General features: G+C 42.5%; 1 protein-coding gene and 1 long non-coding RNA gene across 3 annotated transcripts in view; one reads left to right on the top strand and one right to left on the bottom strand.

Moving 5' to 3' along the window:
* Gab2 (GRB2 associated binding protein 2) overlaps nt 1-24,042 on the bottom strand; it is a 156,897-nt gene that overhangs the window by 16,206 nt on the left and 116,649 nt on the right. For both annotated transcript variants that reach the window (XM_023716630.1, XM_004632537.2), the window contains exon 3: nt 16,237-16,477. In XM_023716630.1, coding sequence (XP_023572398.1) covers nt 16,237-16,477 — 241 coding nt within the window. The remainder of the gene's footprint in view (nt 1-16,236; nt 16,478-24,042) is intronic.
* On the top strand, nt 4,362-23,254 carry LOC111817114. Its single transcript, XR_002821379.1, has 2 exons — nt 4,362-4,397; nt 23,188-23,254. It is a non-coding gene; the product is annotated as an uncharacterized LOC111817114 (long non-coding RNA).

A 24,042-nucleotide genomic window follows, 5' to 3' on the forward strand; every position in this document is an offset into this window, starting at 1 on the left:
ACTGCAGCCAGATCCATCAATAGTTGATGTGTTTGGTCTTGCCACTGAAAAGGAACAACAGGGCTTGGGGCCCATAACTCCCATGGAGGTATTTTTGTCAGAGGCTCGAATCTCGCTGGACATGCCAGGTAGGAAACTCTTTTCTTGTTGACATGAGGACCACATGTAATATTCTTCCTGAGTTTTCAGGTTGCTGTATTAGATCTACAGTCTAATTAATCTACAGATCAACTGTGGACAGTGGGTGCTGATGAGTGACCTACACAGCCCCCTCAGACAGGGACCCTTCTCTGCCAACTCTAGGTACTGTTTTTCACTCATAATTTCCTTGTGATCCCAACCTGCCCCACACTTCTCATGGGGAGAGATCTCCTCCAAAATCTCGGCTTCTCTTTCACTTCTCTTCTCACAGTGCTTGCTCTGTAAACCCAACCTCAATGCACAGCGAGCTCCTCCCTCTCTTCCTTAACTGACCACATATTCTGGGACACTTGTAGTCCTACTTGTGCCACCCATGCTACCCCTACACTAGTTGCTTCTGGGATCCCTCAGCTTCCCCTGTGTTCCCCAACATCCAACAGCCCCTAAACATCAATGGAGAATACAGGCAAATGGGCCATTAAAGGCCCACCTCACCCAAGTTATCCTGGAGCTCTACCTACCTTGGCCCCAGCTCCTTCCCTTAGCTCTTACTAGACTTAAGCACTCCCAGGGCCCCCACCTTCCTAAGTCCATTTGAGCTCATGTATGGGAGACCTTTCCTGCTTCACAACTTCCCCATTCCGGATAACTGTCCCCTCACTGCTGACTATATTCCCATTCTTATCTTCCTCTAGTGCCTGCTGTGAAAACAGTAGATGCCTGCCTCCTACAACTAATAGATACTACTCAATCAGTGCATCTATATTTCCTGGAGATTTAATATAGCTTGCTATATTGTGCCATGCCTACAGGATTAGATCCTGCGTGGACAGGCCCCCACCTGGTCATCCTCTCAATAACAACAGAGGTCAAATTTGTTAGCCAGCTTGCTCTCCTGGTTCTCCATCACCCAAGACAAGCGGTACCCACACAACTCCACTTCATCTGACAACCCCACTCTTCCTGATCCTGAGCTCTTGTCACCTGAGTGGTCTTTACAACTCTTGTCACCTACACATCTTTGCCTAATTAAGGGTTCAAAAACCCTAGGGTAACTCATGTGTTTCTTTTCCATCTGGTTTCTGACCCCCTACATTCTGCTAGTCCTATTGTTGCTGCTGAACTCTAGATCATTTGTCCAGATGACTTTCAGATGCCACACAAGATTTCTTCAATCTCGGATGCTAGCCTTCACTAATGATATTCTTGTCCTGGCTGAAACACCTGGCACTAGCATCTATATGCGTGTGAAACATCATTCTGTCTACCTCCTTGCCCCCCAGATGACACCTCTATTCAGCAGGAAGCAGTCTAGGAGATTCATCGCCCCTTCATAACAACTAAAAGATGGGAATGATAGTTTCTGGCCTAGTACAAACTGCTACATCAACATGGCTGAATCTCCCAAACAACAGCTTATCTCCCCATGACCACTTCCTCCTCCTTTCCTACTCCAGCCCTGGATACAACTTCCTCTTACCTTTCCGGCCCACAGAAGGGAGCCTCCAGTCATTCCTTGTGTGTCACTGAACCTGGCCCTCAAACTCTGCCCCTAGCCAAAGTCCATAATGTCTCAGCCTCCCTGTCTCAGGTCAGAGGATCCACCCATCGCCCTGCCCTTGATCCTCTTTGAGTCTTTAGAGTTAGTAAAAGCTTCCCCTTCCCCTTATTTCTGCTTCTCTGCTGCTCTGCCACTCTGCCACAACATTTTCAAGTTAGATGATTCACTTCAGTCTATCATCTGTGACAGGCTTAACAGCCTCCTTGAAATAAGAAGACAGACACTGACTAGAACCTGAAATGAGGCCCCAAAGGCTGCAGGGCAAAAGTCTATTCAGTGAAATTAATTTGTTTTCAAAGACAAGCAAATGCCTGTCATGGTAATTCCAGCTCAAAACTACTTCCTTTGGCAATACTTTTCTGAACAGACTCAGTAGAAGGTCTGAATTTTGAAAACGGAAGTTATTTTAACAGGAATACATATTATTTAGTACTCAGGGGTAGGACATGGCTATCACATCAAAAGTAATGATAAGTAATTATATTTTTATCTCTAAGACACTTAATTTACTATAGTTTTAATCAGGTCCCTCCATAAACAAAAGCAGAATAGAAGGCTTGTGTTACCAGCCTCAGTCACCCTATTCCCCGTCTGGTCCACGACAGGCAGAGGTGGATGTGCTGATCTGCTCTGTTTAGCAGTCTCTATTCAAAAGTAACCTTTCAAATATCTTGGAGATCATACGAGGTAAGTGACAAGTGGTGAAGCAGTTTTTCTCCACCGTACGGCGTCAGGCATCGTTCCTTCTTTCTGGAACACCCAGCATATAAAGTGTCAGTTGTAGGGCAAGGTGAAAGCCTATTCACCTCCACAGCATTACGCTTCTGGTGGAGCCATTCCAGTGGAGGTGAAGAGACTGAGGTTCTAATTTGCATTTCCCAGACCACTGAACATCTGTTTTTGTGTTTACTAGCCACTCTTCTGCTGTTTTAAAAATGAGTATCTGTTCAAAGCTTTTGCCCATTAAAAATGGGGGCTGCTTTTCTTCTTATTGGGTATAAAATGTTATGTACTCAAGAAACAAATCCTTTGTCAGATATATGTATTTTGAATATTTTCTCATATTCTTTTTTTTTTTTTTTTTTTTATTTATTTATTTGTGTGTGTGTGTGTGTGTGTGTGTGTGTGTGTGTGGCCAGCTCAGCCCTCCAGGGGACGTGGCTGGCTGGCATGTGGTGCTGGAGGATTGAACCACGGTCCCTGTGCTTTGCTAAGCTTGTTCTAAGTAGGTGCTTTAGACCACTGAGCCATCCCTCCAGCCCCTTTTCTCATATTCTTTCAGTACCCATTTTGTTTTCTTAATGAAGTATTTTGAAGAACAAAAGTATTGATTTTGATAGAAGTACTTATAATTTTTCTTTTCTATGAGTCCTTTTTGTGTCTTATATAAACATTTTGGTTAGCCAAGGTCACAGAAATGCTTTTTTCTTCTCCTCCTTCTCCCCCTGCTCTTTCTTCTTCCCTCCTTTCCTGCTTCTTCTTCCCTTCCTTTTTGTTTGAGACAGGGTCTCACTAGGTAGCCCAAGCTGGTCTGAAGCTTGCACTTGTCCTGCCTCAGCTTCCAAAATTCTGGGATTACAAGATGCACCACCATGTCCAGCAGTAATGCTTTCTTCTAGGAGTTTCATAGTATTGGATTTTATATTTCTATCTGATACATTTAATTCTTGAGTGATGTGACACGGAGGCCTGATGTTCTTTTTTTTGAAACAAGTTCTCCCTGTGTAGTTCAGGCTGGCCTTGAACTTAGTATGGAGCCCAAGCTGGTCTCAAGCTTGAAGTGATCCACCTGCCTGAGCCTCCTAAGTGCTAGAATTATAGGCATGCGCCCACATGCCCAGCTTGAAGGCCTGATGTTCTTTTAAAATTATTCCTGTCATTAGACAAGAGAAAAGAAAAGGGAGGGTCTAACACAGGGCATGAACATGATCAACTAGATTATACACACTGAAATCCCTCCCAGATGTGGAACTAGGGAAGGGTGGAGTAACAAGGGGGTGAAGAGGAATGGCTAAGGTGTGTTGTGCACAGGAACAGATCTGCCATGATGCAACCCGTGAATCTGTGCAACTGATCTGCATAGCAACACTGTGGAAAGACACATCTTTTTCTTTATTTTTTAATAGCACATTGTTACCTATACAATGAGGTTCAGTGTGAGCTCCACAAATGCATATAGAGTAGACTAACCAATCCCAGCTCCACCTTACCTACTCTGAAACATCCTTTTGAACCGTCACTAGTCATTATTCTACATTTGCTAGCTTATTTTAGCTTCCTATTATGAGAGCAGACAGCATTTTAAAAATTTATTTATTTTTATGTATTTAGTACAAGGTCTACGGGGTCTCACTACACAGACTGGCCAGTGGTGATCCTCCTGTTTCTCAGCCTCCCAAGCACTGAGACTACAGGCGTGTGCCACCATGCCCAGTCTTAATCGCCATCTCAGCACACCCCGGGGGTGGGGCCGGCACAGCACCCTGGGGATTTAACCTGGCCGCTGTGCTCTGCCTAAGCAGGTGCTTAGTCTGCTGAGTAATCAGGCCAGTCCTTGATATTTCTACACTTCTTTAATTCTTCTTTGATTCTGACTAAGGCTTTTAAAAAGTTCTATTGATGCTGGGCATGGTGCCAAATGCCAGTAATCCCAGCACTAGGGAGGCTGAGGCAGGAGGATCACTGTGAGTTGGAGGTCAGCCTTGGCTACAAAGTGAGTTCAAGGCCAGCCTGAACTGCATGGTGAAACCCTGTCTCAGACACACACACACACACACACACACACACACACACACACACTAATTTTCTACTGATTTGGCAACTAGATTTTTATAATTCTAGCATTTATACCTTATAAACAGAACACAAGACATCTCTATCCTAGAATAATATAAGGACCACAGAAATGTTCTTTTTGATCATCTCTACATTTCTTTTACATTGCTTTAGATCATTATTTTAGCTGTCCTGTTTCAATGTCCATGATGTACTATCTTAAAATAATTTTTTATGGATGAATAATAAGCTTTAGTCTTTATCCTTTTTTTTTTTTTTTTTTTTTTTTACTAATTTTGTATTTGGTTTTTCTGCTTTTCTTAGATATTTGAGATGCAAAATTAGGGACTGGTGCGGATGTGTGGCAGCCTAGCCCACCACTGCAGAACACAGGCAGACACCAGGCAGCAATGGCTCCTGGTGAGTCTAGCCCAGGCGAACAGTCTGGGGAGCCTGGCTGAGTCCTTGCTGCCTCCCTCGTGGGTACCTTGTTGACCCATGCCCTGCCCCTCTCGCATCACTACGGAGTTCAGGTAAACATTGAGAGCCTAAAAAATGCCATAACAAAGGATCAAAAGGCAAATTCAGGCCTCTAGCCCACCCAGAACAAGTCTGGGAGACAAGAACAAGGAACAACTTCGAAGTCACGCACCTGAAACTTCTGAAATGATAGTAACTGAAGTAAAGAAACAACAGCATCAGGCTATGGAAGAAATCAGATCAGAAATAATCTCTCATGTTAAAAAAGAAATGCCAACAATCATGAAAAAATTGCTCCGCACATCTAAAAAAAGACATAGACATAAAAAGAACGGAAAAATGATGGGAACATTGAAGGAACAATATAGGAGAGAATTACAATCCATGAAATAGTCAAACAGATATCCAAGAAATTAAGAATTAAACAGAAATCTGGCAAATTGCTTGAACAAAACTGAAGACAGACCTTCAGACATTGAAGACAGCATTATAGTTAGTGAATACAAAAGGAAAGATCTCTTAAAAATAGCAAGGAACCAGGAAATAACAAGTCAGCAGCTATAAGATGATGCAAAGAAAAACAATATTAGATTGATAGATGGCAAAAAAATGGTAGGAGTCAGAAAAAATGACATAAAAATACTGTCTGCGAAAGTAGTAGCAGAAAAAAAAAAGTAGTAGCAGAAAATTTCCCAAGCCTTGGAAATTCAGTTAGGTTAGACATATAGAAGTCCAACTAGCCATAATCAAAATAAATCTATACCTAGACACATAATAATCAAATTTAGCATAAGAACAGAGTATTAAAAGCAGTTAGAGAAAACAAATAGATCACCTATACAGGAAAGCTGGTCAGAATCATGGCAGATTTCTCAACACAAACCATCAAGTCAAGAAGAACTTGGAATGTCCCAAAAGAAAACAACTTCCAACCCTGAATGATATACCCTGCAAAACGATCCAATTTAATGGAGAGAGAAGATATTTCCATGACAAAGAATGGAAGAAATCAAAACCACCAAACCAATCCTCCAAAGAGTACTGACAGATATTCTAGAAAGAGACAGGAATGACCACAACTTCAAGAACAACAGATAGGATGGGGAGATAGCTCAGTGGTCTAAGCAGCTGGCTGGCAAGCTCAAGGACCCAAGTTGAATCCCCAGTACTGCATGCCATGCCTGACTCAGAACCCTGGGAGTGCCCTGCTGGCCCAAAACTGGGCGTGGTGGCATATGTCTGTAATTTCAGCACTGGGGAGGTTGAGACAGGAGGATCACTACGAGTCTGAACTGTATAATGTGACCCTATATCAAATAAATAACTAAATAAAAAGAAAAGAACAACAAGAGAAAGGAACCACTAAGCACAGCAAACAATTAAAAAGAGGAGGAAAATATGGAATCTATAGCAAGAAAATAACATGACTAAGATAAACCAATACATGTCAGTTATGACCATCAATGTAAATGGCTCAATTCAGCAATCAAAAGACACAGACTGGCAGAATGGATCAGGAAACAAAATCCAACAATATGCTGTATACAAGAAAGACATTTAATGAAAAAGGAAATTCATAGACTGAAAGTCAAAGGATGGGAAACAATACTCCATGCCAAGGAAGGTATTCTAATGGCATTTTAATCAGGATTGTATTGAATCTGTAGAACAATTTTGAAAATATGGCCATTTTCACAATGTTGGTTCTTTCTATCCAGGAGAAAGGAATATCATTCCATTTCAGAAATCCTCTTCAATCTCTATTCTCAGAGTATTGGAATTTCCACTGTATAAACCTTTTACTTCCTTTGTGAGATTGATTCCTAAGTATTTCTTTTTGTTTTTCTTTCTTTTTTTTTTTCATATTATTGTGAAAGGCATGGTTTCCTAAATTTCTCTCTCAGTGTATTCATTATTTGTGTACAAAAATGTTACTGATCTTTGAGTGCTGACTTTGTATTTGCTGTGCTAAACAATTTGGTTATTAAATCTACAGGCTTCTTGGTGGAGCTTTTGGGGTCTTCTCTGTAGAGTATCATGTCATTTGCAAATAATGATTTCTCTTTTTCCTTTCCAACCATTGTTCCTTTTATTTCTCTCTTGTCCAGTTGCTCTGGCTAAAGTTTCCAAAACTATATTGAGTAGGAGTGGTGACAGTGGACATCTCCTTGTCTTGTTCCTGATTTTAAAGTGAAGGCTTTCAGTTTTTGTCCATTTAGTTTGATATTGGCTGTTGGTTTCTCATAGATGGTTTTTATCAGGTTGAGGTAAAAAACCATCTATTTCAATTTTCTGTAGGCTTTTTTTTTTATCATAAATGAGTATCAGACTTTGTCAAAAGCCTCTTCTGCATCTATTGAGATGATGATGATGATGTGATTTTTGTCTTTGGCTCTGTTGATGTGGTGTATTACATTTGTGGATTTACAAATATTGAACTATCCCTGCATTCCTGAAATGACTCCCACGTGGTTGTGGTGTATAATATTCTTGATGATTTGCTGCCTTCTGTTTGCTATAATTTTATTGAGGATTTTTGCATCTGTGTTCATTAGGGAGCTAGGTTTGTAGTTCTCTTTTTTGGTTGAGTCTATCTCTGGTTTTTGTATCATAGTAATGCTTGCCTCCAGAAATGAGTTTGGGGGAATTGCTTCCCTTTCAATCTCACTGAAGTTTGTGAACAGTTGGCATTAAATCTTCTCTAAATTTCTTGTAGAGTTCAGTTATGAATCTATGATGACTTAGGCTTTTCTTTGTTGGTACTCTATTTATTTTATTAATTTTCAATTTCATCTATTATTACTGGGTCATTCAGAGTTTTCATATCTTCTTGATTCAGTTTTGACAATTCATATGTATCTAGCAATCCATCCATTTCTTCTGCATTTTCCATCTTGTGTGTAAAGATTTTGGAAGTAGGTAAAATGAGGATCATCTGAATTTCTATAGGATCTGTAGTGATTTCTCCCTTTTCATTCTTGTTGCATTAATTTGATCTTTTTCCCTTTTTTAAAAAAGAATGGCTAGGGTGTTGCAAATTTTATTTATTCTTTCAAATAATCAATTATTTGATTCATTAATTCTTTGTTTCGTTTTCATAGTTTCAATTGCATTAATATCTGCTCTGATCTTTATAATTTCCTGCCTTCTTTGGGCTTTAAACTTGATTTGTTCTTCTTTTTCTAGGAACCTGGGGTGTAGCATAAGATTGTTTATCTGGGCTTGTTCTATTTTCCTAATGTATGAATTTACCACTATAAATTTCCTTCTTAAGACAGCTTTCATTGCACCTCACAGGTTCCAGTAACTTGTATTTGCATTTTTGTTGTTTGTAGATATTGTTCAACTTCTTCTTTAATTTCATCTGTGACCAACTGATTGTTCAGGAGGTTATTTAATTTCCATGAGTTTAGGGTGTCTTTGTGATTTATTTTATCAATAATTTTTAGCTTCGTTGCCCTATGGTCAGATAATATGCATGGGATTATTTCAGTTCCTTTGCATTTACTTAAACATATTCTATGTGCTAGTATATGGTCTATTTTGGTCTATTTTGGAGAATGTCCCACGTGTAGGCGAAAAGAATGTGCATTTTCATGTTACAAGCTGTAACACTCTGTAACATAAGAATGTACCAAGTCCATCTCTTCACAAGTTTGGTTTAGTTCTGTTATTTCTTTGCTGATATTTTGCCTAGTAGCCCTATCTCTTTCTGACAATGAGGTGTTAAAGTCCCCCACTACAGTTGTGTTATTGCTCATTTGATTTTTTTTTTTCCATCTCTTTAAAATTTGTCTTACTGGGGCTGGGGAGATAGCTCAGTAGAATAAGCGCTTGCCTAAATAAATAAATTTGTCTTATTGTGGTTGAGTGCTCCTACATTGGGTACATAAATATTTATGATTGTTATCACTTCGTCTTGTAGTTTTTCCCTAACAAGTGTGTAGTGATCTTCTTTACCTCTTTCAATCATTCTTGGTTTGAAGTTGACATTATCAGTAACCAGAATAGCTATCCCTGCTTTTTTTTTTTTTTTTCTATTTTTTGAGTTCTGTATTAGTCTATCTTCAGTTTTGTTCAAGCAAAGTCTAATACTCATTTATGATAAAAACCCCTACAGAAAATTGAAATAGATGGTTTTTACCTCAACCTGATAAAAACCATCTATGAGAAACCAACAGCCAATATCAAACTAAATGGATAAAAACCAAAAGCCTTCACTTTAAAATCAGGAACAAGACAAGGAGATGTCCACTGTCACCACTCCTACTCAATATAGTTTTGGAAACTTTAGCCAGAGTAACTAGACGAGAGAGAAATAAAAGGAACAGTGGTTGGAAAGGAAAAAGAGAAATCATTTGCAGATGACATGATACTCTACAGAGAAGACCCCAAAAGCACCACCAAGAAGCCTGTAGATTTAATAACCAAATTGTTTAGCACAGCAAATACAAAGTCAGCACTCAAAGATCAGTAACATTTTTGTACACAAATAATGAATACACTGAGAGAGAAATTTAGGAAACCATGCCTTTCACAATAATATGAAAAAAAAAAAGAAAGAAAAACAAAAAGAAATACTTAGGAATCAATCTCACAAAGGAAGTAAAAGGTTTATACAGTGGAAATTCCAATACTCTGAGAATAGAGATTGAAGAGGATTTCTGAAATGGAATGATATTCCTTTCTCCTGGATAGAAAGAACCAACATTGTGAAAATGGCCATATTTTCAAAATTGTTCTACAGATTCAATGCAATCCCGATTAAAATACCATTAGAATACCTTACATATCGAGAGAGAACATTCCTAAAATTCATCTGGAACCAGAATAGCAAAAACAATCCTGGTAAACAAAGGAAGGGCAGAAGGCACCACAATCCCTGACTTGAAATTATACTACAAAGCTACTGTGATAAAATCAGCATGATACTAGCAAAAAATCAGACCTAAGGATCAGTGGAACAGATTAAGAGATGTAGACACAAATCCAAACACACTCAGCCACCTTCTCTTTGACAAAGGGGCCAAACATGTTCATTGGAAGAAAAACGACCTTTCATGGCTATGTCTACCTGGGATCCTACCAGCCTCCTGTACGTGGATATCCTTATCCATTTCAAGAGTAGTGAAAGTTTTCTGTAGTTATCTCATTGAACAGGCCTTTACTTATGTGTCCTGAAAATATAGATATTTGTGTGCTTAATGGCATTCCAAACATCTTGAATACTCTCTTTATTTTTTATACTTGGAAAGACATGTGCAAGTCTTTTTGCTACTTAATCTAGTTTGTTGTTGAGGTTTTTGGTTACTTTTTATTTGATTTAATATTGAATTTTTTATTTCCAACATTTTTGTTGTTTTTCAACATCTACTTCTACAGAATTTCTCACTTCTATTCTTTTTTGTCTTACTAATTTCATTTAACATTCTGTCCCCTGGATCTCACTGAGCTTTTAACATAATTATGCTTAGCCGGGCACAGTGGTGCACACCTGTAATCCCAGCACTCTGGAGGCTGAGGCAGGAGGACTGGAGCAAGTCTGCAGCCACTCTGGGCCACAAAGTGAGCTCAAGGTCAGCCTGAGCTGCATAGAGAGACTCTGCCTCAAACAAACAAAGAAACAAACAAGAAGCAAAAAACATCAGAATTGAAAACAGAAAAGAAAAAGGCTGAAAAACACCAATGAGGTCAGGGGATTGTTAAGAGAGTGGGAGCAGCACGGCACAGGAGCCACTGTGTCTCAGAAGCAGGAGAGGCAGAAGGCGCAGCAGAGAGGGAAGGTGTGAGTGGCAGCGATTCTGCTGAACTGGGTCACAAACAGCACACAGGCACTAGGAGGCAAATGAGCCCCAAACAGGCCAAATGCCAGGACAGCACATTTGACACACTGCTGCCCTGTAACCCTACAACTCGGGGAGGCTGAGGCAAGAGGATGGCAAGTTCCACACAAGCAAGCCAACGAGAACCTGTCTCAAAATACAAAGGGCTGTGGATATAGCTCAATGCAAAAGCCCTGGGTCTAATCCCTGATGCAGAGGGGGTGAAGTGGGACATGCACATGCTGGCTGCTATATGAGGCATGTAGAAAGGTTAAGTTCATTAAGAGAACTAGAACGGTATTCCCAGGGGTCGAGGGAAGATGAAAAGGGATGTGTTTAACGGGTAGAGACTTTGAGAGTTTCAAATTGAGAAGATCTCTGGAGATGGTTATATACATGAATGTAGTTACTAAACTGTATTCGTAAAAATGGTTAAGTTGGTATATTTTTCCCCATAATTTTATTGATAAACAAATAGCAATGAGACAGTTTCAAATCAAATTGGTAGGACAGTTTCAATAATTAACACATTGCATACATTCCTCCCAGTAGTTAATTGCTGTACAAGATGCGGACATGATATCTTATCTACGACACCATTAGAAAAAAATCACTGTATTCATTAAGAGAATGTAACTATATATCTATCCTAAAGAAGGATTTCTTTTTCTTTTTTTTTTTTTTGCTCCGAATGCCTTCAGGGCAGGTTTGGCTGGCTTGAGTTGTGGGGATCGAACCACAGCAACCTGAGCCTGACTGCTTTCTTGAAGCAGCCACTTAAAGAACTGAGCTACGGGGCAGGCCCCCAAGTTGGTATATTTTATATTATACAATTCATCACAATTTTTTAAAGGGAAAAGATCATTCAAACACAAGAATACATAACACAGAAGAATAAAAATGAAAGTAACTCATCTTTCCCTAGAAAGTGTGAAATTAGAAAATTACAGAATGGCATGTTTCAAATGTTGAAAGAAAATACAACTGTCACTGTAGAATTTTATACCCTATAAAAAACTTTCTCAAAATGAAAGTGAGGGCCATCCAGACAGCTCAGTGGACTAAAGCGCCTGCTTAGGCAGAGCGCACCCCCAGGGTGCACTGAGATGGCAATTGAGACTGGGTGGGTGGGCATGTGCCTGTAATCCCAGCAATTGGGAGGCTGAAAACAGGAAAATCACTGAGTCTGATCCACTAGTGAGACCCCGTCTGATCCACTAGTGAGGCCCATCCTAAATACATTAAAAAAAAAAAAGAAGGTGAACTCAAGATATTTACAGATCACTGCAAAAAGGAATAACTTTTTTTTTTAACTGGGGGTCCACATGGCAAGAAATGGTAAAGGACACTCTGTGAGCTGCAGAAATCGGGTAGAAACTTCACTGGACAATGTTTAATCTTGGTTTTCAACATTTACCCATATACTATGAATTTATAAGGGGGAAATGTCTTCTATAGTAGTAAATAGCAGATATTTACTATTTCTCTTGGTTTTCTGATTCCCCAAAACCCACATTTCCTGTCGGTTAGCATCCTGCTTCAGCTCAAAGAGCTGAGCATTTGTGACAAGCAGATCTGTCCTAGAAATTCTGTTTTCCCTTTGTCTGAGAATATACTAGCTTTGTTTTTACACTTGAAGCACAGTTTTGCAGGACCTCTGTGTCAGCAGAGGTTTCTGTTTTCCTTTATAACAGTATTGTTATAGCAGAGGTTCTCAGAGTCCACGTCTGACGGCTGTGGCAGCACAGAGCTGTAAACCTAGCACCAAGGAAGGTGGGGAAAGGAGAGCTGCCAGTTTGAGGCCTACTTAGCCTGAGAGGCCCTGCCTCAAAGAGCAAAGAAGTTAAAGCTCACACACAGGTCCTGGGTTCAACCCTTAGCACCACACATATTGTGTACCACACACAAAAAAAGATTATAAATTCCAATCTTTGGATTATCTGTCTTCTGTTAATAATTTCAGACTGCAAACTATCTTTCCTTGTACAATAGTTCAAATCTTAGTTCAGTTCACATAGTCTTTGTTATGCTGGTTTGGGAAACTCGATGTGAGCCTAAGAACGATCTAGTTTCACATGTGATATTCAGAGATCCCATCTCCAGATGTCTCTATTGAGATATCCATGCCTTTCCAGCCTCCAAGGCGCTCTTTTTACATCTCTATGCTCAAAAAAGTGGGGTTTCCCTGAGAGTTTGGGTCCCTTAATCCACTGTGCTGCTTTGTTGTGGGTTCCTGAGGAGGAACATCAACGAGGCAGAAAATGTACCTCTGCAAGGTCCCCCTCCAAGTTTTTGCTTCCCTCTATAATCTTCTTCCTTTTATTTGCTTTTCACAAGTTTTAGGTTTCATGATTTGGACTTTGTTGGATAGCTGTGTCACAGTGGGAGGTACAGTCTAAAGTGGCTTCTGCTCCTGCAGTGGACTTGGAATTTGTAAACTGCTTTCCAAAGTTTCTGCATCTGTCCTAAAGTTCACCATATATTTACTCATAGATTTAAAAAAATTAACATTTAAAAACCTTTGGAAGAGCTGGGCGTGGTGTGCACCCCTGTAATTCCAGCACTCTGGGAGGCTGAGACGAGAGGATCATTGAGAGTTCCAGACCAGCCCAGGCTACAAGGTGAGCTCAAGGGCAGCCTAAGCTGCATAGGGAGACCCTGTCTCAAAAAGACAAAACAAAACAAACAAAATCTTTGGAGACTAGCTCCAAGATCTGGGTTTATTTTGGTCTCTCTCTCCAGATAGGACTTTCTTAACTACAGGTGAGAGTGGAAAAGTGCCTCCCAGGTCACCCCAGCTGGCCACCCTCCACCAAGCCCCAGTGTTCTCCAGCGCCCCTGGACGGTTCTCTTCTGAGACTCCACCCCGGAGTGCATAGATTCTCAAGAGACACAGAAACCATAGTAAGTACCTTCAATTTTGTTTTGTTTCGTACCAGGGATCAAGCTCAGAACCTTACACTTGGCCAGGCAGGCGGTAATGCCATTGAGCTATCTTCCTGGCCTCAGTACCTTCAGTTTTTTAAAAACACTTTTTGCCCAGAGTTTATAATTATTGCAGCAGGCTTGGTAATACTACCATTGTCAGAAACTATGTAGTCTTTCTGAACTTAAGAAAGCTTTCTTCTCACCCTCATTACCTCAGAATTCTGCAAACAATATCGAACTTTTTCTCCCCAAATCTCCACTAGACATCAATCATTATCCTGTTTCCTCATGCACGAATTGTAAACAAAGATGCAGAAAAACACAAATTGGACAAGCATCTAAAACAAGGCTACCTCTTTGACAACATAGAACTGTACGTTCTACTTTCCCCATTCTCTCTTCAACAGATCTGACCACCTTTCCTACGCACCCACGAGGCGCCCTCACCTTCTCTTCAGAGTCAACATGTCGATATAAATGCCCAGGAGAATGCAGAACATGCCAAAGGCTGTGAGAAAGGTAATGAAAGCCTGCTTCAGTAAGTCACAGTAGGAATTGCTTCCAGGGTGGACTTTAGAGGCTTTCCAGCGGACGGTGAGGAAGGCGGCTCCAGCTGCTGACTGAGCAGAGCCACTTGCACAGCTGTCCTCTCATGCTCTGGCTGGAGGACGGGGTGGAGGTGGTGGGTGTCCTACCAGTGAATGCCTCCCGCTCACGGCGTGATCTGCAGCGCTGCGCTGGCACATCTACGTTTACCAGAAAGGCAGACCTCTGGATCCAGGCTAACGCCGAACAGAAAGAACATTTTCACAGACACACATATTTCACATGTACTAATATTACTGGTCTTTAACCAGAATTAGGAATTTAGGATCTTACTTCTCTACTCCCAGGTAATCATGTGTGTAGTAGAGGGGAAGGGGCCCACAAAGGACAACTGGTAATACGTACTGAGTATCTACTACTAGGTACATGAAATTTGTTTTGCCTCTTTTATATTCATTAGTATTCTTCTGAATCATTTATTACCACTCTGGAGATAAAGACCACTGAAGGCCAAGGAGATGAGATGTTCTTCATTATACTACGCTGCCTCAGCTCTGTGGTCCAGGAGAATCAAGTGCTATTTACAGGCTGGCCACCAATTAGTTCAGTGACCTGGGCCAACTCAATCTATCTTTTTTAGAACTCAGTGCTTCATGCGTAGGCTTAGGGATGACAATGAGCCACAGAACGCTCACCTAGAGGGAATGCTGCTGCCTCAGGACAGTAGGTGTTTACGACTCCACAGGACTGCGTGTCAGGAGCCTGCTGTACAGACAAATGATCCACTATAGTCTGAGCAGAGTGGGGCCGGGCAGAGGAGAAAAGCAGAATGTGGAAGAGCTGGGTTCTCCCCCTCTGTCTGCCATTTGTTAGTGGTAAGCCTCAGTTTCCTCACAATGAAACAGTTCAATTATCTCTCAGTGTGGGTAGCTGTTTCAAAAGATACTATGAAAATATTCCCACAGACATGATTTATTAATACTGCCATTTCCTATTTGCCTTAACTTTTATAACATCAATGAGCTATTTCTTAACTTAGGAAGATGGTGTGTATCTGCTTGGCTGTGGCAGCCGTGGGAACTAGCTCTGACAAAGCCCACTGGTCTCTTGGCTCTGTGTGCTTATCCATCCTACCGAGGGTGTCAAAGATAAAACAGTACAGGTTCTGCACCTGTGAGAGAACCACTCGAGTGACAGGAACACAGATCTTTATTCTAGAGAGCAGGGCGCCCACACTCCAGAACTTTCTGTGACGATGGGCACGCTCACATCTGCTCTGCCCAGTGCGGCAGCCCCGCAAGACTTCTGAGCACTCCCACCTGGCTGCTCTAACACTCAAATGATATGCAGACTATCCCTACAGGACGAGGAGCTCCACACAGACGGTTCTAGAGCCAAAGAGAGGCACAGACTCGTTCAATGCTGTTAAGGTTTTACAGCTGTACTCTCTTCTTTAATCACTCACAAAAACTTTAAGTACTGGAACTATCAGGTGACAAAACTTTTTATACAACTTACAAGGAGGCAGAAACTAGGGAATCATCACTTGTGAATGATGGTATGTTTTACGTAGGCAGTGCAAGAGCCCCTACATTATAAATTAAAACCGTCTTTTAAAAAATTGTTTCCTAAAATGTCAACCTTTTATTTATTTTTTATGCCTATACTCTCTTAGGGCCAACAAAAAAATGGACTCCATTATTTTGCAATTCTGAAACTCTATCCCCTGATGCCTAAATCACACAAAATATTTTTATAGGATAATTTTTCAATCAGAAGTTTCTCTTTTACTCAAATTGCCACTTAGTAGGAACACGGATGGTACCAATAAAATGTCAAAGTTACATAAATAAAACTCATAATTGGCTAAAAGCACGTTTGTTTCCATGAAAAGACAGTGTTTTACCCCCTTCAAAACTGAAGGCCGGGGGCTGGGAACACTGCCCTGGAGCGGTCTGCACCGCGGGGCCGGCGCCTGCCTACCTGGCGTTCTCCGTCCTCCGGCTTATGCACTGGTGCAGGTAGAGGTACTCCTGAGGTGCGCTGGTGGACAAGGCAGGCTGCGTGTGGTTTGACGTGGGAGGCTCGAACGTGAACAGGGTTGGCTGGCTGGAGTGCGAAGGGGCGGAGGACTTCCGTTCCCGGAGCAGGTGCTGGCTGGAGCTGCTGAGCTCCGCGGGAGAAGAGCGTGGGCCATGGCTGGCCGCGAGGTTCCTCAGGGAGTCTGCGCAAAGGAGAAAGACCTCCGAGTGAGAAGGGAAAGAGAGGTGTTCTGACCCTCAAGAAAGCTGTCAGAGGGTCAGGGAGCGATGAGAGGTGCTAAGCCAACAACACCGTCTGCATACCCCTGCTTCCTCTGCCCTCCCACAGAGGACGGCTGGGAGCTCCGGGACACCCAGCAGAAAGGGAGAGGCACTCTGTGCCTGTCCCACTCCTGGAGTGCCTCAGGACCTGGGCGGATCTGCTCCACCCCAGGAGGAGGGCGACCTGGCCCCAGGCCAGGTCAGCTTCCAGCTAGTGAGGAGCTACCTCGTGAGGGGATCGGGAGGGAGTCGCACAGCCTTCCTCCTCAGGGGTGGCCCCTGCAGGTGTCACCTCCCTCAGAGCTGTGGTGACTCTGTTACAGGAGGCACCAGGTGATGAACTGAGGCCCTGGTCTGTGCCCTAATGCTTATTGATAAGAGCAAAACAGTTTTTGGAACTGTCCCTGTCTGTGGACCTGCGGTCTTCCTGCTTGCTCTTCCAGGTCCTGTGAGGACAGTGCTGGTCTCCAATCCCCACTACTCTGTCCACTGGTCTTTTCTTTCCTCCCTTAACTCTTATCTTAAACTGTCCTCTGGTGTGTTAGAAAGGAAGTGAGGTGTTAGGGGCAGATATTAACTGAGAGCGCTACACCCTAGGCCCGAGTTATTATTCACTGGCTGGCTCCGTGAGCTTGTCCAAATTCCTAAGGTAACACACAGGGCCTGGTCTATTTCCTGCTTTTCTCCACCCATAAACAAGGCATATGGCAGTATCATTAGTCCCTGCACACACCAGCCTCTTCTGTGATTTTATTTTATTTTTTTTTTTGTTTACATAGTTCCTTCTGCCTCAATTTCATTTCTACTGTCCTGGCAAACTCATACGCGGACCTACAGTCCTACTGGAGATCACCCCTCTTCTCCAAACCTCCTATACTTAATTTTTCTTCTGCTTATGGTTTTGCTTCTGCTTCTATTCCATGGTCACTCTGCCTCCTTGCCTAACCCGTGGGTTTCTGAGAACTTGGGCTGTGATGCTGGTATTTCTTATAGTCCCAACACTTAGCCAGTAAGGATCTTCACAGCAGTTCTTAGTAGAATGAGCAAAACCTTCATTAAATATTCAAAAATCCTAATAGCAAATGTTCTAAAGACGTAAAGGTTTAAACTAAGTTCAGGTGATGCGGGCAATGCCTGGCCAAGTGAGGGTGACTCAAATCGCATCAGAGGGACACAGTGCTTGCTAGTGCCTGTTATCTGGCCTGCCTGGGCTGTGCCCGCTCTCGGCCTAGGAAGGATCCCTAGCTCATCGATGCTCTGCAGTCCTAATTACTCTCCAGTCAGCTTCTGACACTAGGCAGGGCAGCTTCTGCCAGCGTATAAAGCAGCAAAGCTGATGGGCCTCTGGGGAGAAGCTGTTCCACTGCAGCTGCACTGACCCTACAATGAACTCCTGTGATAGCTCTCAAAGTGACCTGGACGTTGGTTAAAAGAATCGATCCCTTTATTACTCCATTAGATTTGCAAGACGAACACTCTAATAGGACGGAGGGTTTATGCTAGGGGACAGAGCAGCCATGGTGTCAGGGGAGGAACAAAGCTGCTGTCTGAGAAGACACAGAAGAGCTCCACGCTGCTCAGCCTTCCTTCCTGGCTCCTATCCAGGTGTCCCACAGCAGGTCATGGTGACAGTTCAAATAGCACCACTGCTATGCTCCTGGTCTCTAAAGCACACCAAAGTCACCATACCATCAGCTCTCCACGTCGGACAGCTAGGCATTAGCTATGCCCACACTGTTTCTCAATGACCATGTCATGGTTTTACTGCCCCACTAAGACTCTTTAATGGCTCCCTGTTAACCTTAACATGACGTACAAAATGCTCTTTCTTTAAAACAATTTTTCTTGGGGCCAGGGAGATGGCTCAGTGGAATAAGTGCTTCCCTGGCAAGTGCAAGGGCCTGAGTTCAATCCCTGGTTGTGCCAAAAAAAAAAAAAAAAAAAAAAAAAGCCAATGATTTTTCTGTTTATTTTTTCAAACTTGCTTCTTCAGGATCTTACTATGCAGTGCAGGCTGGCCTTGAGCTCGCTTTGTAGCCCAGGCTGATCTCAAATCACAAGGCTCCTTCTGCCTCAGCCTCCCCAGTGCTGGGATTACAGGCGTGCACCACCGTGCCTGGCTTCAAACCGCAGAGGACTTTCCAGAGGAACATACTGACCTCTCTCTCCTCACTGCATGTGTCAGGTTGAGGTCAGTAAGGGGAAGAGATTCTCTTTTCTAGCGGTTCTATTCCCACTATTAAGTCCAAGAGGACAGAGAACTTAATGATATTTGTTGAACAAATAAAATATGTAGCATAATAAGTCATTATTCCCTTCGCACTACCACTGGCTACCTACTATCTTCAGAATAAAGCTCAAGCCCCCCAGTTTGGTAACAAAGGAACTTTGTCATACCCTGGCTATTCTGTCTGGTCATCCAGGGTGTTGCCTTCACGCTCCCTGTGCTGAGTGGGTGGGCTGTGAGTCTGCAGCCCTTTGCCTGAAGGAGCTAGGGCTGTAAAATCATCCCAGCCCATCCCAGTCTATTCGCTGCTAGACCTCTGTGAAGTCACTTCACCTGTTATGAGTCTGTTCCCCGGCCAGTGGAGATGGCTCAGTAGAATAAGCGCTTCCCTGGCAAGTACATGGGTCTGAGTTCAATCCCCGGTAATCTCTTTCCCTATTTACCAATCAACATAGGGTAGTTACTAGATATAAACAACTGTGTTTGTCACAGGTATGCAAAATATGTTCTAATCACTTTTGTATCCCTGAACCTAGAACTGTCCCACCAACAGCAGGTGCTCAATACATCTTTTTTTTTTAAGTATTTAGTAAGGGTGTACAGAGTCTCACTACACAGATCGAACTCATAGTGATCCTTCCTGTTTTTAGCCTCCCAAGCACTGGGATTACAGGTGCACGCCACCACGCCCAGTCTCAATCGCTGTCTTAGCGTGCCCCAGGGGGTGGGGCCGGCAAGGCAGGCGGGGATCAAACCCCTAGGCCCCCTAGTCTGCCTACACAGGTGCTTTAATCTGCTGAGCTGTCTGGCCAGCCCCCAGTCCATCTTTAGTGAATGAATATACTAAATAAAGAATTTTTCCTGACACAAAAATTCAAATGAAAGCATTAAAACATTTATGTACTTCACATTCCGATGAAGTAGAGAGTTCAGGTAAGTTGGTTCTTCAGATAATAGCTTCTATTCTGTCACTGCAAAGCTATCCCTATGAAATGAGCCAGTTCCATGTAAAGGTCTGTGACTCTAGAATTCTGTCAAAGCTGGGGTTTGTTTGTTTGTTTTGTTTTTGTTTTTTGTCTTTGAGACAGGGTCTCACTACACAGTTCAGGCTGGCCTTAAGCTCACTTTGTAGCCCAGGCCAGTCTCAAATCACAAAGACCTTTCTGCATCAGCTCCTGAGTGCTGGGATTATAGATGTGCACCACCATGACTGGCTTTAAAGTTTTTTTTTTTTTTTGGAACTAGGGATTGAACTCAGGCCCTTGTGCTTGCCAGGCAAGCACTTATTCCACTGAGCCATCTCCCCAGCCCCTTCAAAGTTGTTTTTGATGCTAAACTTTGCTAAAATCCTACTTCTGTTTGCAATTTTAAAAGGCCTGAATTTAGGGCCTATACTGGGTATAATAGTACCTTCCCATTACTCATGTTTGCCTGGGCCTTAGAATATGACTTTACTTGAAAATAGGTCTTTGTAGATATAATTAGTCAAGAAAAAAATCATACTGGACTGGGGGAGGCCTAGTCCCATGACTGCCCCCTCCCCCAATAAAACAGACACAGACAGGGAAACAAAGGGGAAACACCAAATGAGGACAAAGGAGGTGATCAGAGTGACAGGTGTGCAAGCCAGAGAGTGCCAAGAGTGTTGGCAGTCACCAGGAACTGAGAGGGAAGTACAGACTCTTCCTCAGAGCACCCAGAAAGAATCAACAGTGCAAACACTTCAATTTTGGACAAAGCACCTCCAGAATTGTCAGATAATTTATTTTTGTTGTTTCAATCTACCCAGTTTGTGATAACTTGTTATGGCAGTTCTAAAAATCCAGTACATTGCTATAAAACCCAAACTTCATCCAAGGTCTTCTAGCTTGTTCCCGGAAAAATAATTATAAAATTGAATGCAGAGACCATTTTTCTGAACTAAGGTATTCCCATTTTAGACTCTGTACACAATACCTCTGCTCCCTGGGGCCCCTATCTGGTAGGCATCCTGGGTCTGGTTCTCATGGCCTCTACCAAGGGTCTGGGAGGAGCGACGTCCACTGTCCCCACCAGCTGGCGGCAGGAACTCGGGCCAGATGGGCGCTGAGCCCCTGTACTTGGCTCCCAGGAAGCTGTTCCCTTCAGATGGTAATTGCCTTTGCTAAGTGGAATGTGTTTTACATCTACATTCTGGACAGGGCTGATTCAAAGCTCTCTCGTCACTGCGTGTCACATCCTATAATAAAAGTTCTCAGAAATATTTCCAAATATTTAGCAGAACAAAAGCTCCACCGTATTATATAATAGGGAAAAAATTAGCAACTGGGAGATCTGACTCTTTGTGGATCTGTCTTTCGCTTGCTATTTGTTCTTGAGCAAGTCACTTAGCCTCAGTTGCCTTCTTTGTAAAAAAGGAACTATTACCAATTGTCCTGTTATGGAGCCTTACTAGGTGGATTGATTTAAAAACATCCCGTCTCCCAAAACACTGGTACATGGATGTCTATAACATCACCCTTCACAACAGCTGAAAAGCAGAAATATCCCCAAAGACCATCAACTGTGAATGGCTACACAAAACATGACACATCCACAAAGTGAGTTATTATTCATCCATATAAATGAATGAAACACTGATATACTACTTCGATGAACCTCCAAAATAGTGTGCTCATCATAAAGGGCCATGGACTGTGTGGTTTCATGTACACAGAATGTCTGGACAGGGCAGATCACAGAGTGGTGACCACTTGGAAGGATCAGGCAAATGGGAGAGGAGCGTGACCACTGATGAGCATGGGGCTTCCTGGTGGCCACAGCAAAGTTTTAAGATAAGATCATGGTAATGGTCATACCATGTGAATACTAAAAACCACTGAACTGCATGCTTTAAATGAGTGAGTTTTGGGTCAGGGAGATAGCTCAGTGGAGTACGCGCCTGCCTGGCAAGTACAAGGTCCTGAGTTTAGTATCTGGTACTGCAAAAAACAAAAAAAGAGTGGGTCTTATGATAGGGGAAATACATCGCAGTAAAGCTTTAAACATATATGCCTACTTTAACCTTTCCTCGAAAAGTGAAAGTCATCATTTGACACTTGGCTCCACCTGTCAGTGTATACTTTACAGAAGTCAACATTAGGAAGGGTGATGTGGACGGTCTGTGTTCCTGTGAAGAACAAAGCTGTCTGCAGAGCATCTTCCTGTAGAAAGCAAGAGACTCTTAGAGGAAACAAAAGCCAGAATCAGAAAATGTCAACATAGGTCCCACACAAACAAATCTGATAAAAGAATGTTCACAGCATTATCCATTATAGTCAAAAACGTGCAAACAATACAAATACCTATCAACTGATTAATCAATAAAATGTGGAATATTCTATACAATGGAGTGTTATTCAGTACTAAAAAGTATAAAGCATTGGCTGGGGATGTAGCTCAGAGGTACAAGTGCCTGCCTGGCAAGTGCAAGGTTCTGAGTGTGATTCCGGATATCAAACCCCACAAACAAAAACAAAACTCAAAGAATACAGCATTGATAGGTTATAACATATATTAATCTTGAAAACATTATGCTAAGTGGAAATAAGCTGGATTCCACTATATGAAATGCTATAATTGCAAAATGTGGAGACACAAAGTACTCTAGTGGTTGCCTATGCATGGGTAAGGGAGAAGGAACAGGAAGTACCTGCCAATTCATATGGGGCTTGCTTGTGGGATGATGAAAATGTTTGGAATTAGACCGAGGTAATGTTTCTGCAGCTGTGTGGCTATACTGAGAAGTACTGACTTGTACACTTTAAATGGGCTTTTAAGAGAATACAGCTCTTTGAAAACTCTGAAGGAGAATAACAGCAAGTAATCTAGTAAAGTACATTTGACCTTTAGTTTTTATGTTGTTTCTGAAATAAAAACTGTACCCAGCCAGTGCAAAGCCCTTATAGCACTGTGCTCCACGGCGCACACAGCTTCCTTCCTGTCTCCTGGGCCTCCTGGTCACCTTCTGTCAGCTCACTTTTTAGATTTTCACGCCATCATCACAGCAGAGAAGTATAAATTTCAGTAAAAGAAAGAACAAACATAATATGAAGGCAAAAGCTCAAGTAGACTGAACTTCCACCTCCCAGTGTAAAAGCCTCCCTCGTGCACACGACAGAAGCCAGGATACCAGTCCCGGGTCCAGTTCTGCCTCTAGTTAGCTATGAAATCACGCACAGGTCTCTCTGAGGTGCAGATCATACCTATCAATCTAGGAGGATAACCCCTGGCCTGCCTATGGTCTCAGTGGCTTGTTTTAAGAGCTAAGTGAGATAAGGACACAAAAATAAACCTGCGTACAAACATACAATGCTTGCAGGGCGTGGTGGAACACACCTGTAATCCCAGCCTCAGGAGGCTGAAGTGGGAGGATCACTTTTGGAGACCAGCCTGGGCTACAAAGTGAGCTCAAGGCCAGCTTGAAATGCATATTGAGGCCCTGTCTTGAAAAAAGTTAATAGAATTTGTTATTACCGTGAAGGCAATGAAAAAGTAGCACAAATAAAGGATAACATTAAGTGAAGTATGCTTAAGCTGGTTTTGGTCCTAGACAGTAAGGTTGTTACAATGACATAGCTTGGGTCATTCGGGCCAGTTATACAGCAAAAAGAAAATGGAGGCATCCAGACTCCTGGCTTGGGCTTCTATCTCTATGTCTAGACTAAAGATAATGCCCACAAATGCTTGAGTCCATTTGTTTTCTTTGAAGCAGGGTTTTATTTTTTCCTTTTCTTCCAGCCTCTTTTTTAGGTTCCTACAAAAGCACTCCCCTTCCTTTCTACAATCACCCCTGGGAAGCCTGCCCAACATACAAGTACTCCTTCTACCTTCTTGCAGAATTCTAGAACAGGGAAGCACTGAAGGATTTCAGCAGAGGATTCAGCCCAGGCCAGGCCAGCCATCCACTGGCCGGCGATAACAGGCAGGAAAGGGGAGGCTGGCGGGAGTTGCTGGAAAAGATGACTGGCCAAGTAATGACTAGTTCCCTTATCTCAATGGCATTTTTATCTTTATCCCTTCCCCAAAACAATCTCCACCCTCAAGACTGTGAGTCTGCAAACCCAGAAAGTGGTGGCCCAAAGAACTTCTTGGAGCCCAGGCTGGATTCAGTCTGGCTCTGCTGACTGAAAGCTCTGTGGCCGTGGCCACGCTTTGACTACTCGGATTCTCACCTGTTTGACGAGGAACACAAAGACTTCGCAGGGCTGCTCCAAGGATCAGAAATCACTTCATGCAACA

This window comes from Octodon degus, unplaced genomic scaffold (assembly GCF_000260255.1).
Source record: "Octodon degus isolate 3935 unplaced genomic scaffold, OctDeg1.0 scaffold00049, whole genome shotgun sequence".
Taxonomy (NCBI): domain Eukaryota; kingdom Metazoa; phylum Chordata; class Mammalia; order Rodentia; family Octodontidae; genus Octodon; species Octodon degus.